Source organism: Neolamprologus multifasciatus, chromosome 7 (assembly GCF_963576455.1).
Source record: "Neolamprologus multifasciatus chromosome 7, fNeoMul1.2, whole genome shotgun sequence".
NCBI classification, from domain to species: Eukaryota; Metazoa; Chordata; class Actinopteri; order Cichliformes; family Cichlidae; genus Neolamprologus; species Neolamprologus multifasciatus.
The window spans coordinates 57,997,682-58,011,435 of NC_140445.1; the positions used below are offsets into that span (position 1 = coordinate 57,997,682).

The window sequence follows — 13,754 nt, forward strand, 5'->3', positions numbered from 1 at the left end:
TTGTTGACGACATTCGGCATCACTTGTCAGTGTTTTTTCAGGCCAGGTCTTTCTTGGCTTTCAAGTTTGTTTCATCATCAGTCAACATCTTTTTATCAGGAACCAGGCTGAGAGGAAGTACCAGTATGTTTTGCGCTGTAACTTGGACAGACCTTGCAAACGGATCTCACCTTCTGCCTGTCTTTGCTTATGTATGACTTGCTTTCAAGCCACCACATTTCCTAGCACATGTCTTCCTTGGTGTTTGAGTATGACCTAAGGTCATCTGTACAGCGAACTGTACGGCTTCTGCATGTTGAAAATGGCCCTCAGGCAAGCAAGATTTTTTTTTTTTTATTTATTTTACTAATGTAACTAAAGAGAGGTGAGGAAGCAATTTGACTGTAAACTAACAAACTGAGCTGGAGGAAAATAGTTATCAATGCTTTGAGTAAAACATTCAGCCTACGTGACCTTGATGCAGTTTCCCTTCATTTTGACTGCTAATGGTATAAGATGGTGACTTGGAGAGAAAAGCAGGATTAGTTATGTGGATTTCTTCTAAATGTTAGTAAATGGCAGTTTCCTGAATAAGAGTGTCTGGTCTTTTGTAGCAGTTTGGATGGAAAATGTCAAAGCTAAGTGCCAGGCTACCAGGTTGATTCAAGTTGAATGAGGACGGAATAATAGAGAAGTATAATGGTATATGGTGCACTGGAAAGGGCATAAAGGGAAAGCAGCTCGCTCACAGCATCTGCTTAAATTAATACCACTGTCAAGTAAAGAGGAAGGGTAAAAAGTGGAAACGAAATGTTAAATGACTAGAATATAAAATTGCTTTCAAATAAAAGCTTTGTAATGTAGCTCTGTTTCCCCAGCATGTCCTGTGCTGGGCAGGAGCAGATGTGTGAAATTTATCCAGCATATAGTAATAATTTTTTAAATGGGAGATGAGCCCTAATTGGGATAGAAAAAAGTTGTATTATCATCTTTTCATCATTACCATGTTGTTACTGTTGCAGCGCTGCAGGGGGCGATAATGTCAAAGGTGAGTCAGTTGCTGGGACCAAATCCTCATTTAAGTTTGACAGTGTTTCTATTAGATGTTGGCAGATGGCTTGAGCATGAAGTAAGGCTGCGGTTTGGGAAAGGCCTCAGTGGCATCTCCTGGGCTGGGCAGATCCCAGTGTACTAATGAGAAGTGAATTTATTGAACAAACAGCTTGTAGTGCAGGAGGTGGTCATTTACAGACAGAGAACCAGGGGCACATATTGTCGTTTATCTCCAATTCACAGCAGTTTAGTGTGCAATAAGATTAAAATGTGTGGCAATTTTCTGCCATGAAGACTTTATAGTCAATCAATTTTCAATTAATCAGTTACCATAGTCGTCAGACTGATCTGGTGTGAGATGATCTGAGATCACCGTATGAGCACAACATTTACAGTCTCTCTTTTGGTGCTTGTTACAGTTTCTCAGCATATCAAGTGGAGTAAAATCACGTATGACGCCAGGTGCTAAGTAATTAGGACATACACAGTGTTTATAGGTGAAGGCGTAAGGATATAATTGGCTTTCTACGATGCATGAGTGTCTGTTCTAATGTATTTATGACAGCTAATCAGGCTTAGTGGAGCTGGGTCATCACACAGTTTTGTGAGTGAGTGCAAGCGGTGTGCATCAAGACAGATGAGCCCATGTGTACTCTGCTTTGTTGATCAGTTTTTTTCTTCATGTTTCTTAAAGCCTCAGAAATACATTAAATGGGATTTAAACCATCACTTTTCAACATAAACAGAAAGGTAAGCGTTACATTTAATTGCTGTTTATTACATATGAGGTTATATAAAAACAATATAGTTGGACTGTTCTTAAAGCAGAACACTTTCAGACATGAGATCCTTGCACAGTAAGTAAAATGACAGCTAAAATTAATACAAATACTGTCAGACTGCAAGCTGCATGTTTGAAGGACGGAGGAAGCTGCTATTTCTTCCAGGTGAGGCATCCTTCACAGATATAATACGTTAGCAAAAGTTGATTTGCAGGTTTTACATGTGCAGGATGATGCCGACGTTGACCCCTCACATACCGGTACCACAGCCCACCTATTCCCAGGCCAGGGAGAATCTGGTGAAAGCTATCCCACCCAAGCTCCTCTGTCTACTGGCCTGTGGAGGTAAAGATTGTCGCTACGAGGGACCAGAGTGCTGGAAGCTGAACCAGCAAGTTATTCGAGGCATTTTCTCCTCCTGGTGAGAGCGTTTGGCAGTCTCACACATAATTTTGTGTTGTGCGTGTTTTAGCAAAACAGTAAGGAGTCCATGCTGACTGTGAACTTCTACTTGTCTCAGGGTAACAGATGACATAGTTGCCATGGCAAGACCATCGAGTTATCTAATTGAGAAGTACAACATCATAGATCAGTTTCAAAGGTAATCACTGGTCAGTATTGCCTGTGTAGTAAATTGATGCACGACGCCTGCATCCTTACAGTAATTACTGCAAAAAAGGAAGGACATAAAGCATCTTGTATCACTTTTTTTACAACGACACTTGATGATCGTAGTAGTTTTAAAAATTCTGGAACTGTGGACACATAGCAAGTAACAAACAAAAAACCTTTGAGATGAACACCAAGTGTCTGCAGGTTTCCTCCAGTCTTTGACTTTATTTTCAGGTTAAACATCAGGTCGATCATTAACATGCAGCTCCCAGGCGAGCATGCTCACTGTGGACCTCCTCTGGACCCTGAAAGTGGTTTCACCTACTCTCCTCAGATCTTCATGGACAATGACAGTGAGATCTTAAAACACTGAAACATATTTATTTTCAATACAGAAAACAGTTTATTTTGTGTGCAAACATTATGCTGATGGCTTTAATGCTCTTTCCTTCAGCTCACTATTCTTATGTACATATGTTTTATGTGCAGTTTACTTTTACAACTTTGGGATGCCAGATTTTGGAGTGTCATCTCTTGTTGGGTTAGTTGACGCAGTGAAGGTTATTGCCTTTGCGGTGAGGGAAGGAAGAGTGGCCGTGCACTGTCATGCAGGCCTGGGGAGGACAGGTAGGATTAAAAATATATTCCATGTAAGTAAGTATTGCATGTTGCAGATTGGCCACATATAATGCTCTTGCTGTGTTCCTGATCGCCAGGTGTCCTGATAGCTTGCTACTTAATCTACACCTTGCGCATCAGCCCGAGCGAGGCCGTCCACTTTGTGCGGATTAAACGACCTCGCTCTATCCAAACCCGGGCACAGATAAGCAAGGTGTTTGATTTTGCTCGCCTGCTTAGCACACAGCTGGTTCAATACCCAGACCTTAGCCTGAGACACGGAGCCCCTTTCACCCTGCAGCACTATCTAAACCGACAAGCACTCCTACTGCACGGCAAGGAGGCTCGCAATCTCAGACAAACACCAAAGGTCTGGATTTTGTCATCATAATACATTAATCCTGTGTCATGAAACGCCTGGATTGTAGAGCAATTAACCTTCTCCTCTTTTCTGACTTCCACTTGATTAGGTGGTGTACCTCCTGTGTGTGCGTCTCTCCTGCTTGGCTCTGGGTCTTCCTTCACCTCCAGAGGTCTATACTGAACTGGACAAGAGGTCCGCACTTAGGGTCCTGAGCAGCACTGTGAGAGAGACTCTGGTGTCCAAGCAGTACTTGCCCTTGCTGAGAGAAGGTCATAGAAGCTCGTGGGCAGGTTCGGGGTCAATGTCCTCATGGGATGACCCGTTAGGATTCTTGGAGAGGAAGAGGGAGGTACTGATGGACAAACGGAGCTACAGTGACTCTGATCTCAGCAAGATCAAGGTATATGAGGTCAAATTTTAAAATTGTGCATACAGAATTATTCAAATTCTTGAATAATAATGTAAAATGGGTCTGGTTATAAAGGATTTATCTCCCTTTGTTGCATTTTGTACTGAAGGGATCAGAGCTGAATCCATACTGCACCACAGCTCTTGGAGATGAGAAACACTGGTGTTTGCCGGAACGTATGCGAGCTGATCTCAGACCAGTTAGTCCAGTTTTTGGTGGGCTTTCATCAGGCTACCAAACCACCAAAAAGGAAACTCATATACTCAATATTCCAGTGTCCAGCATGAGAACAAACAGCAGCTGTGCTAAGCAGTCAAAGTGCAAGGTTAAAAAGGCTCTACCCAAATACAGTTCCAATGTGGAGGTAACCTTACATTTATTTTTAAAAATGTTAACAGTGAAGAAAGCTTTGCTGTGGATGTGTTCTAACCAATGTCACATGCAGCTGTGCAGAAATCCACATGACCTAGGCCCGACCTCGACGGCTCGTCCTGTAGCTAAAGCAATGGCAGAGCAGGGTCCTCCAGGAGAAACAGTTCTGCAAAGGTCGGCTCTGCTGCAGGTGAAACGAACAAACAAGTACTCATTGTCATGAATCAGAACATATCAGTGAATTAATACTACCACTCACTTTTTCTATAGGAGGAACTGAATAGTAGTGAGTGTGGCTGGGCTCTGCTGGTCACTGAATCAGATCCTCATGTTCTCTGCTGTCTCTTGTGGACCTGGCTGGAGAAGCTGAGGGTTAGTGGCATCACACAAGGGATTTCTGATTAAGCACCCTGTACTGCAGTAAACATTTGTCTCTCACTTTTATTGGTTTTCTCCATTCAGGACCCTGTCCTCAGTGCCGAGGACATAGAAAGACTGAGTATTAGAGCAAGCAACAGGAATCCTCTCAGTGTGCTCAAGAAAGTAAGCAAACAATCTCCTGGGCTTTCTTACTAAGCATTTATACATTTATACGTAGATCTCCTTAGATGCAAGATGTTATTTGGGATATTACATTGTTACAGCCACAGAGACACACCATTTACTGTCTGCTGAGCTGCGTGAGCACAGTCACCAGCCTTTGTCCACACAGAGAGGAGGCAGTGCTTCACCGCCTGATACGGGCACTTACAAGGGTGAGACAGAGTGGAAGTTCAATGAGTAAATCATGTTGCATTTGTTCTAAATATGAAAACTTTTTTTCAAGTGTTATCATTTTCCTTTTTTTAAATAAACACACATATATACATGTATCTTACAGCGCTCCCAAGAGGAAATGGAAAGCCTTGCACCTCTAATGAAAGTCATGAAGGCCACTTTGAGAGAAACCTTCCACAACTACAGATACTTCACTAGAGCCTGCAGCACCAATGCTACACTTTGAAGACAAGACTTTATACAGAAACAAAAACTGATACTGCATATTGTTGTTTTGGGGTCCCCCCCCCACACACACACACACAGAGAGACATTTTGACAAATCAGAGAAAAAAAATTGAGGTACAAGCACTTAAATAAATGATTGCTTAATTCTGTCTAATTGCTTTAGTTGTAGGATCCTGTAAGTGTTTGCCATCACACTCAGATGCCACTTTTTTCCCTAATTCCAAATATGACACAATAGAGCACCCACTGTGAAAAATGCCAACCTCCCCCTTCATGTCTCATATTAATCTTCCCTTTTTTAAAATATCACTATTTCACAATAAATGTGGGCCTAACAAAATTGCTAATAACCTATACTGATTTATATGTAAGAAATAAAGTATCACCTACACAATCTAACGAGAACTATTACCTGCTCTACTCTTTCAGTCTAAGCAGTGTTAATGTGTTTCAATTGTAACTGTCCCCTCTGGCACTAAAATATTTTGTTTATGATGTGTCCTGCTTACACTGTTACACACTTCACAGGGGACAATAAAAATGTGCCAATTCCTATAAATTAAGCCTAAGATATTTCCAGTAGAGGGCATTAAGATTGAGTCATATATTTGTTTGTTTCCGTGGATTATGATGATTTGAAGTATTTGAAACAGTTACCAGGCAAAGAGTAAGAAGTACACCCAACTACATCTGTGCCATGGACCAGTCCTGCATAGAGTGCTAGAAAAGTGGTTAAACTTGAAATAAAGTTAGAATTAAAAAAAGAAACATTTAATCAGTTTAGCACTGAATAGTATATCAGGTCCTGTCATTAGTTCTAAGAGGTTAAATCCAAGCAGTGTGCCCACAGTGTGACCCTGTAGCAGAACAGCATTTCATACCTAATAAATCATTTACAACATCTGCATAATGTATTGCATGTATATACTTCTTGCATGTCTCTGGTTAAATGTGAGTCAGATATTATACCAGAGAGCCAAGGCACCCCAACACAGCTGACTAGAAACCTTTCCCTTTTCTTTTCATTGTTATTATTAGTAGTATTCTTTCTTTCTTTTTTATCGGGTTAAACTGGTTAAAGAACATTATATCCAACACATATCAAGAATAAGTGTCAGAGAGTCATTGCCATGGAAACGTTGTCATAGTGAAGTTGACAACCATTAAACAATCTGTGTTTGGGTTCAGCGCACATGCTCATTTCTGTGGAAAAAGTCTGTCACGGACTCTAAGCAGGATCGGGATTTTGTGAGGTAAAAATCACGAATCTGTTTACTTTATTTCACCAACTGAATAAAACTGAAAGCAGTCAGTGATTCGTTAGTTTGGAACGCAAACGGTAGAAACAGTTTTTTGTTTTTTTTGGTGAAAGATTTACTGCTTTTTCTGTTAAAAACATAATCAACCAGGCCTCCGCCAAACAAAAGTCAAGCGTAAGTAAAGCCATGTATGATTCATGAACTTAGCTCGATGCTTTATATAACTCATTAACACGGCTAGCGCTTGTTTTCACAGGTGAGCGCAAAGCTGTTTTATAATTATCGATCACTTATGCTCAATCAGTGCGAGTTAGCAAATGACTAACGTTTCTTTCTGGCGTTAGTGTTTTTATTCATATGACATATGAAATGAGTTATGGTTGTCGTTGTTATTATTGTTCCAAATCTGTTGCCATGATTAGCACCGTGATGTTGCTCTTCCAGGTGAAGCCACACTCGTGTTACTACTGAGCCACTCAGAAAGGTGCAGGATTTGAAAGTACTTCTACTGTACATTAAGAAAAAGTTGGCAAACGCTTAAAGAGCCTTCATCGATAGTAATGCACTTTATATATATATATATATATATATATATATGTGTGTGTGTGTGTGTGTGTGTGTGTTAGCATTTGTAATGAGAGCTACATTTATTATTATTTAAAAAAAAGTGAAGACATCATGAGATAGCAAATATGCTGATGGCTATTTAAGCTAAATCTAACATGTGGACCTACCTGCTATGGTTAATAAGGGATCAGCTGAATATAGCACCACAGAAGGATGAGTGATTTTATCTTTTTTTTTTTTTTTTTTTTTTTTAATGTGCAAACCCCCCTTAGTCGTTTTATTTTTTTTTCCGTGACTTTCTCTGTCAAGGTAATAATGAAGGCTGATCCCTGGGTTGGCTCCTGGAGGCCCCACAAGCCAAGAGGTCCTATAGCTGCCCTCTATGGTAGCCCGGGGCCCAAGTATGCACTGCCTGCACTCACAGGTAGTGTATGAGAAGTTGTTTTTTTTTTTTTTTTGCTATCAGCACAATTATTATTAGTAGTAGTAGTAGTAGCAGTAGTATTCAATAAGGGTGTGTTCTTCTTCTATGATAAAGGTGTGTCTCAGCACGACCCTACCAAATCCAAAGCCCCAATGTTCAGCTTTGGGATGCGTCGTAAGGAGGTCAATAATAACGTTTCCCCTGGGCCAAGATACCTGATTCCCACCAACATGACCAGAGAGGGCCTGAGCAGCATGCCTGCATTTTCACTCCACGGCCGTCCAAAGGAGCCCAAGTTCTTCAAGCCTCCTGGACCAGGTCAGCAGAACTCCTAACACATTAAACGCACATGAAGATGCTTTACTCCTGGTCTCAGTGTCTTTATACAAATTTCTTTGTTGCTGTCAGGTCAATATTCCCCAGAGCACTCAGCAAAGTGGATCTACCGCGCTGCGCCTGCTTATTCACTGTTAGCCAGGCACAAGGAATTAGGTGGCACCAAAACACCAGGTAAAATCTGTATTTGTTGTGTTGTATTTGTACTATGAATAACAAAGTTTCATAGTACAAAATCTGTAAGCTTTATCTCTTGCTCATACTGCAGGTCCTGCAACCTATTCCCTGCCTCCCGTGATAGGGAACACTGCGGTTGCATCTTCTGCTCCCTGCTTCTCATTACGTGGCCGCAACAAAATCGGAACCTTCTATGATGACCAAAGCAAGGTGCAGAGTTATATATGTAACATGTCTTTTAAGAGTTATATTTCCCTGAAAATTTTTTTTCATTTTTTAATGAATATGATTTTATATTATTGGGAGCTTTTAGTTTCTTTGTGTGACCTTTGACTTCTCGTGGACGTCAGTTCCAGTAGTTTCCCACTGTACTCCTGTTTACAGATTAAACCTGTGTATAAACTTTACATCTTGTCTTTTTAGTGTAAAGTGTTTGTTTTTGGCTGAGTTTGTATTAGTTTGCTGTAAGCAATTTTTATGTCTTCTAAGTAATATTTATTGAATTAATACAGGTTAATATTGGTGGTAGTTATGAGGATTTGGTGTTAATATAATCATTAAAAATAGAGTTTACACATCACTCTATGTAGTCCTCTAAAAAACTAAGTAAGCCCCATGGTTCAATAGCTTGTAGAGCCTTCATCAACAATAACGTGAAGCAACATGGAGTAATCTTTCCCTGTATAACGTTTCTCTGACATGATTGTGGAGGTATTTTATCTCAGTCTTCTTTACAATATTGCTTCAGTTCATAGAAGTCTGCAGGCATTCCTTTATGCACAGCTCTTTTAAGGCCCCTTTAAGGCATTTGTGCTGATACGCTGTTTTGTTTTCTCCAAATGTGGTGCTGTGCGGTATGGTCAAACATCTCCAACACTGGTCTTTGTTGTCTGTTAAGAATTGTTCTGGATGTCTTGTGGTTTGATCCAATGCAACATTACACATGAAAGCCATGCTGCCACGTTCTTTTTATAGCGAAGACTATTTCTTTTGGCAACACTTCCAAACAAGCTGTACTTATTCCTTTGTTTTCTAATTCTACTGTCATGAACCTTTTCATTTAACTTGCTAACTGAGGCCTGAAATGTCTGTTTTTGTAGAGGTGCTCAGACTAGCCTGTGAAAAACGTTTTCGTGTGACTAGTAAAAACAGTGTTTAACAGTTTTAATGGTTATACATGGTTATGTAATGCATTTCATTGCAAATTTCACTTCCATTAAAATTTATCTAAATCATTGTAGCTATTATATATAGCTATTACATCTCTCCCCCAACAGGACCACTAGCTGACTGATAAGGTGTGTGCCATCACATTAAATTTCATTACTCAAATTCCAAAAATATATACAAAGTACATATAAAAACCTGCACAGAAATTGCATTGCATCATGATTATATACTAACAATTTTTCTATTTTATCTCATTTGCTGATCTACTTTTGAAATGGCTCATAAGTGAAATTTGCTAAGACAAGTTAAGATGAGAAGGGAGAAACACCCTTCAACCATCTTATGGTTGTTGATATTGTGTAGTTTGTCAACTAGAGGGCACTTTGTAACTTACCTGTTGGCAACAGGTGTTTGCAAATCCACAAATACAACAACCAGCTGATCCAAGCAGCTATAGGCAGAGGGTAAATGAGTAACCTACAGCTTGTTGGAGCAGAGAACAAGTTTATTTTTAAACTGCACTGTCATATTATCTAAGTAAGGACTCATAAGTGATAATATGCAACAAATGGTAGGAAAATCTGTTTATGTTCCATGTGTCTGACAGAAAAAAATAAATTGCCAAATATTGGTACCTTAAAAATCCTCCGTCAGGCTCTATTCCCTATGTATATGAAACAAAACCATAACCACAACACAGACTGTAGCAGGACAGTGTCAGGCCAGACTGGTTACATACAGGTATAAAAGTTAAAGCAAACCCTAAAAAGCTGAAACCAAAACAAAAAAAAAAACCCTAGCAACTGTGGTTTACTGTTGTTGTCTATGCTTTTGTTTGTCTTGGCCGCAGACTCCTGGCCCTGCTGCCTATAAAGTTGTGGACCCCAGTATTTATGGGCAGAAGCCTCCTCAATTCAGCATGACAGGCCGCAACTTCACTCCCGGTGAAACCACAGCGAAACCAGGACCAGGAGCATACAACCCTGAGCAAGTAAGAAACCTGATCATGTCGTGTTCTTATTATCCTAAATGCTCCACAAATATGAACATTTTTTATTCATCAAGATTTTTCCTTCCTAGGTAAACCTCACAAAAACCAAAGCCCCGAGCTTTACCTTTGGATTGCGTCATTCTGAGTACATCCTACCAGCTCCTGGGAATGTTATGGAATAGTGTCCTGTCATCTCTTAATTTAACTGGAAATGACCACAGAAGTTTTTCAATAAAGCATAAAATACAAACTGCTCAGCGCAACAGTGAGATTGAATTTTGATGCCAAAGAATTTAGGCCAGATTTCTCCATTTGTCATATTTGAAGTCAGTTAAGGAAAAAATACTTTAAGAAAAAGATAAATTTACTGTTTCTGTCTTATGTCTCAACTTTGTGGAATTTCCAGGTTATGGTTTAGCCTTTTGCACAGAGTTTATAGAGACTTAGACTTAGAGACTTAGAGACTTAGAGCTTTTTATTGTCATTGTGCAGTTTCTTGCACAGCGAAATTGGGTAGCTGAACCACAAAGGTGCTAAAGTAAGAAGAAGAGAAACCAATATACAATGAAGGCGGAAAATAAATAAATAATTAAATAAATAGAATAAAATAAAAAACAGTGTATATGTATACATATGTGAGTGGAACTATATACATGGTGTATGTGTAGGAAGCATTGAAACAGACTGAGACCAAAATAATTGCACATGAGCCAAAAAATATTGCACAGAACATGGAAAGACTGAGATAATATTATAGCAGATTATAGCAGAACCTCTGCAATCCCAATTCCTGAGTTAGCAATTTGGTATTTTGCAAAGTGCCACTTTAATGTGCATCCAACTTTCATACCAGGCTGTATGACACATACAAACTACATGATCAGTGATATTTTGCTTTTGCTATTTATATTATCCACAGAGCCACTAAATTGTTAAAGTCAGCCGATACAGAAGATTTAATACCTGTAGACATAGCCTATGTGCAAGAATAATGTTATTTTGCTTTTATATTTGGCCAAATACTAGCAGCTTATGAAACAGATTGTTGGCTTTATGTGAAAAGAAGTAAAATGTGTGAAACTGCCTAATAGAGCTGTGAAAAGGGTTTTCAGAGAACTTCATGCAATCCTGTGAAAACCTAACTACACACTTACACTAGTACACTCTGTGAAGGGTTATAAGGACATTTCCAAATAACTTAATTCTACAGTGAGAAAAACTATTCAAGGCAGTTGCCAGATATTTGTCTTTGTAGGAATGTATTTCCCAGCAAAATCAACCCAAAGGTAGACATTGCAATGCTCAGACAAACTGCAAAGAAATCCAAGCGCTACATCTCAGACTCTACAGGCCTCAGTTATATCATGTTTAAAGTTTATGGCACCACAATCCAAAAAAGGCTGAACAAGCATGGCTTGACTGAAGCCCTCTTTTCTCTAAAAAGAGCACTGCAGCAAAGCTTAGTTTTGCATCTCAACGAACCACGAGACTCCTGGAAATATCTTCTTTGAACAGAGAAGACCAAAGTTCACAGCACCACATTTAAAGAAAACTAAAGAGTCATATCAGTACAAACACCTCATACCAACAGTCAAACACAGTGGTGGAGGGGTGATGATGTTGGCTGGTTTTGGAGCCACAGGACTTGGGGACTTTGCATCTTGGGCATCTTTCCTAGGTTTTGTTGTATAGCAACGTTTTGTACAATCAAATGTGATGCCATCTGTCCTATGACTTAAGCATGGCCAAAGCTGGGTCACTGATTACTTCAAATTATTGCTGCTAAAGCTGGTTAGAGGCAACCAAATCAGTACTGTAGTTACACTGTTTTTTCATTCCAAATATGCCAAGATCAAGATCAATCATTTATGAGAGGGATTTCATGGGAACATATACACAAAAGACTAGGGAAGATGGGAAGCCAGGAACATCACAAGAGAAGATAATATGATTATGTTGCAATAGAATTCCAGAATTTTATTAGCAAATGGACAAGAGTTTAAAGGATTCATAATTTTTTTTAATAAGACACCTGATATAATTCGCATCCAGGAAACATGGGTCAAACCAAATTTAGATTTTGTAATCAAAGGATATAGCAGTGTAGGTAGAGATAGGAAAGAAAGTAAAGGAGGAGGATGTGTAATTTTTATAGAACAAGGTATTCAGTATAGAGTTCTAGCAATAGGTATGCAGTTGAAATATATTGTAATTGAAACATGGACAAAAAAAGGAAGTATTAAAGTTTTTGCAATCCATATAAAAGGCTGTCATTATAATCTATGGAAGAAATGGATATGTACATAGAAGGAAAAGTGGAATGGTGTGGAGACTTTAATGCTCACAGCACAGTATGAGGTAATTATAATAATGAGAATGGAAATGTAACTGAGGAACTCATGGAAAACAAAAAGTATGTATGTTTGAATGATTGAAGTGGAACAAGAGTGAATGCAAGAGCGGGTACAGAATCAGTAATTGATCTCACTTTGGTTTCAGAGTCACTAGCAGGCATTAGTAGATGGAAAGTAATTAGAGATAACACAATAGGTAGTGATCACAATCCTATAATGACAGAAATAAGTTTGAATGTGGAAGAGTATGGAATGGGAGCAGTAGAGATGTGTTTCAGTAGCGCTGATTGGGAATTGTTTAGGCTCATAAGTGAACAGCAATTACAAAAAGTTGATTTAAGTGTTGGTGTTGATGATTTTAATTTACCTGTGTGTTGTGCCATTTTAAAAGCAGCAAATTGATTTATAAAGGAGAAAGGAGGTAAGACCAAGAAGAAGACTACTGTGGTGGACAAAGAAATGTGATGAAGCAATTAAGGCTCGAAATAAAGCTTTTAAAATGTTGAAAAAAAAATTGTAACGCTCAGAATCTTATTGAGTATAAAAGGTTACAGGGTAAATTGAGAAGAGTTGTAAAAAATGCAAAGAGAGATTTGTGGAGGAATTTCTGTAATTCAGCAGGAAGACAGACTAAAATAAATCAGAAATGGTCCATGATAAGGGAAATGATTGGGATTAAAAGAGAATATAGGTATCCAATCCTGAGTGATGGAGAAATAACAGCAATTAGAAACGAAGAGAAGGCTAATATGATGGCAAAATCATTTGCTAAAATTCATAGTTCAGACAAAATCGATGGAAAGGAAAAGAAGAAAAGGACAGACATTGGCAGAGAATGGATAATTATTGAGACAAGAGGGAGATACTAATTTACCAAATATATAATTTAAACAAACAGAATTGAACAGAGCTCCTTGTTAGGAGAAAGAGATAAAGAAGTCAAAGAGTTTTAGGTGGACAGCAACCCAGAAAGCAATAGAAATTCAAAAAGATCAAATGAATATAAGACCAGTAGTCCCATTACCAGTAGCACCACTATGGATACTTTCAGATGCAAATGTAGACCTTATGTTGTTACACAAGAGGAATAAAGATAAGAAATTTATTTGGAATTGTCATATAGTGCAGGATTACATAAATCAATTTTTTGGTTTTGTACAAATTCATAAAGATGCATCAAAAATACAGGCAATCAAGTGGGTATGGTATTCAATCTTCCACAATTCCAGATAAAAGTAGGGGAAAGGCTCAAAAATGAGCTTTCAGAGTACACATGGGAAAT

General features: G+C 38.8%; 2 protein-coding genes across 6 annotated transcripts; both read left to right on the top strand.

Moving 5' to 3' along the window:
• Positions 1–114: 114 nt before the first annotated feature.
• On the top strand, positions 115–6,104 carry LOC146515639 (protein tyrosine phosphatase domain-containing protein 1). Of its 2 annotated transcripts, XM_085168509.1 has the most exons (13): positions 115–1,782; positions 2,044–2,235; positions 2,335–2,415; positions 2,661–2,779; positions 2,916–3,053; positions 3,143–3,414; positions 3,515–3,808; positions 3,927–4,181; positions 4,263–4,379; positions 4,460–4,561; positions 4,652–4,732; positions 4,834–4,944; positions 5,070–6,104. In XM_085168509.1, exons 2-13 carry the CDS (start codon positions 2,045–2,047, stop codon positions 5,190–5,192), a joined length of 1,884 nt encoding a protein of 627 aa, XP_085024635.1. In that variant the 5' UTR covers positions 115–1,782; position 2,044; the 3' UTR covers positions 5,193–6,104. The 2 variants fall into 2 exon arrangements, with proteins under 2 accessions (XP_085024635.1, XP_085024633.1); XM_085168507.1 differs by lacking the exon at positions 115–1,782 and having other exon boundaries at positions 1,789–2,235.
• A 98-nt stretch (positions 6,105–6,202) lies between these two features.
• On the top strand, positions 6,203–10,368 carry cimap1b (ciliary microtubule associated protein 1B). Of its 4 annotated transcripts, none has more exons than XM_085168515.1 (7): positions 6,203–6,447; positions 7,330–7,444; positions 7,559–7,762; positions 7,853–7,954; positions 8,049–8,167; positions 9,978–10,118; positions 10,208–10,368. In XM_085168515.1, the coding sequence occupies exons 2-7, from the start codon at positions 7,336–7,338 to the stop codon at positions 10,298–10,300; spliced, it is 768 nt and encodes a 255-aa protein (XP_085024641.1). In that variant the 5' UTR covers positions 6,203–6,447; positions 7,330–7,335; the 3' UTR covers positions 10,301–10,368. The 4 variants fall into 4 exon arrangements, with proteins under 4 accessions (XP_085024641.1, XP_085024642.1, XP_085024644.1 ...); XM_085168516.1 differs by lacking the exon at positions 6,203–6,447 and adding an exon at positions 6,470–6,627; XM_085168518.1 differs by lacking the exon at positions 6,203–6,447 and adding an exon at positions 6,640–6,937.
• Positions 10,369–13,754: the final 3,386 nt, after the last annotated feature.

What these genes read in the sequence shown, in the direction of transcription:
- LOC146515639 (XM_085168507.1), top strand. Translation starts at nt 2,036, where the DNA reads ATGTGCAGGATGATGCCGACGTTGACCCCTCACATACCGGTACCACAG. An exon ending in CGAGGCATTTTCTCCTCCTG is followed by an intron (nt 2,236 to 2,334) that starts GTGAGAGCGTTT and finishes TACTTGTCTCAG; the next exon opens with GGTAACAGATGACATAGTTG. An exon ending in CTCTCAGTGTGCTCAAGAAA is followed by an intron (nt 4,733 to 4,833) that starts GTAAGCAAACAA and finishes ACATTGTTACAG; the next exon opens with CCACAGAGACACACCATTTA.
- cimap1b (XM_085168515.1), top strand. Translation starts at nt 7,336, where the DNA reads ATGAAGGCTGATCCCTGGGTTGGCTCCTGGAGGCCCCACAAGCCAAGA. An exon ending in TGCACTGCCTGCACTCACAG is followed by an intron (nt 7,445 to 7,558) that starts GTAGTGTATGAG and finishes TCTATGATAAAG; the next exon opens with GTGTGTCTCAGCACGACCCT. An exon ending in CTTCAAGCCTCCTGGACCAG is followed by an intron (nt 7,763 to 7,852) that starts GTCAGCAGAACT and finishes TGTTGCTGTCAG; the next exon opens with GTCAATATTCCCCAGAGCAC.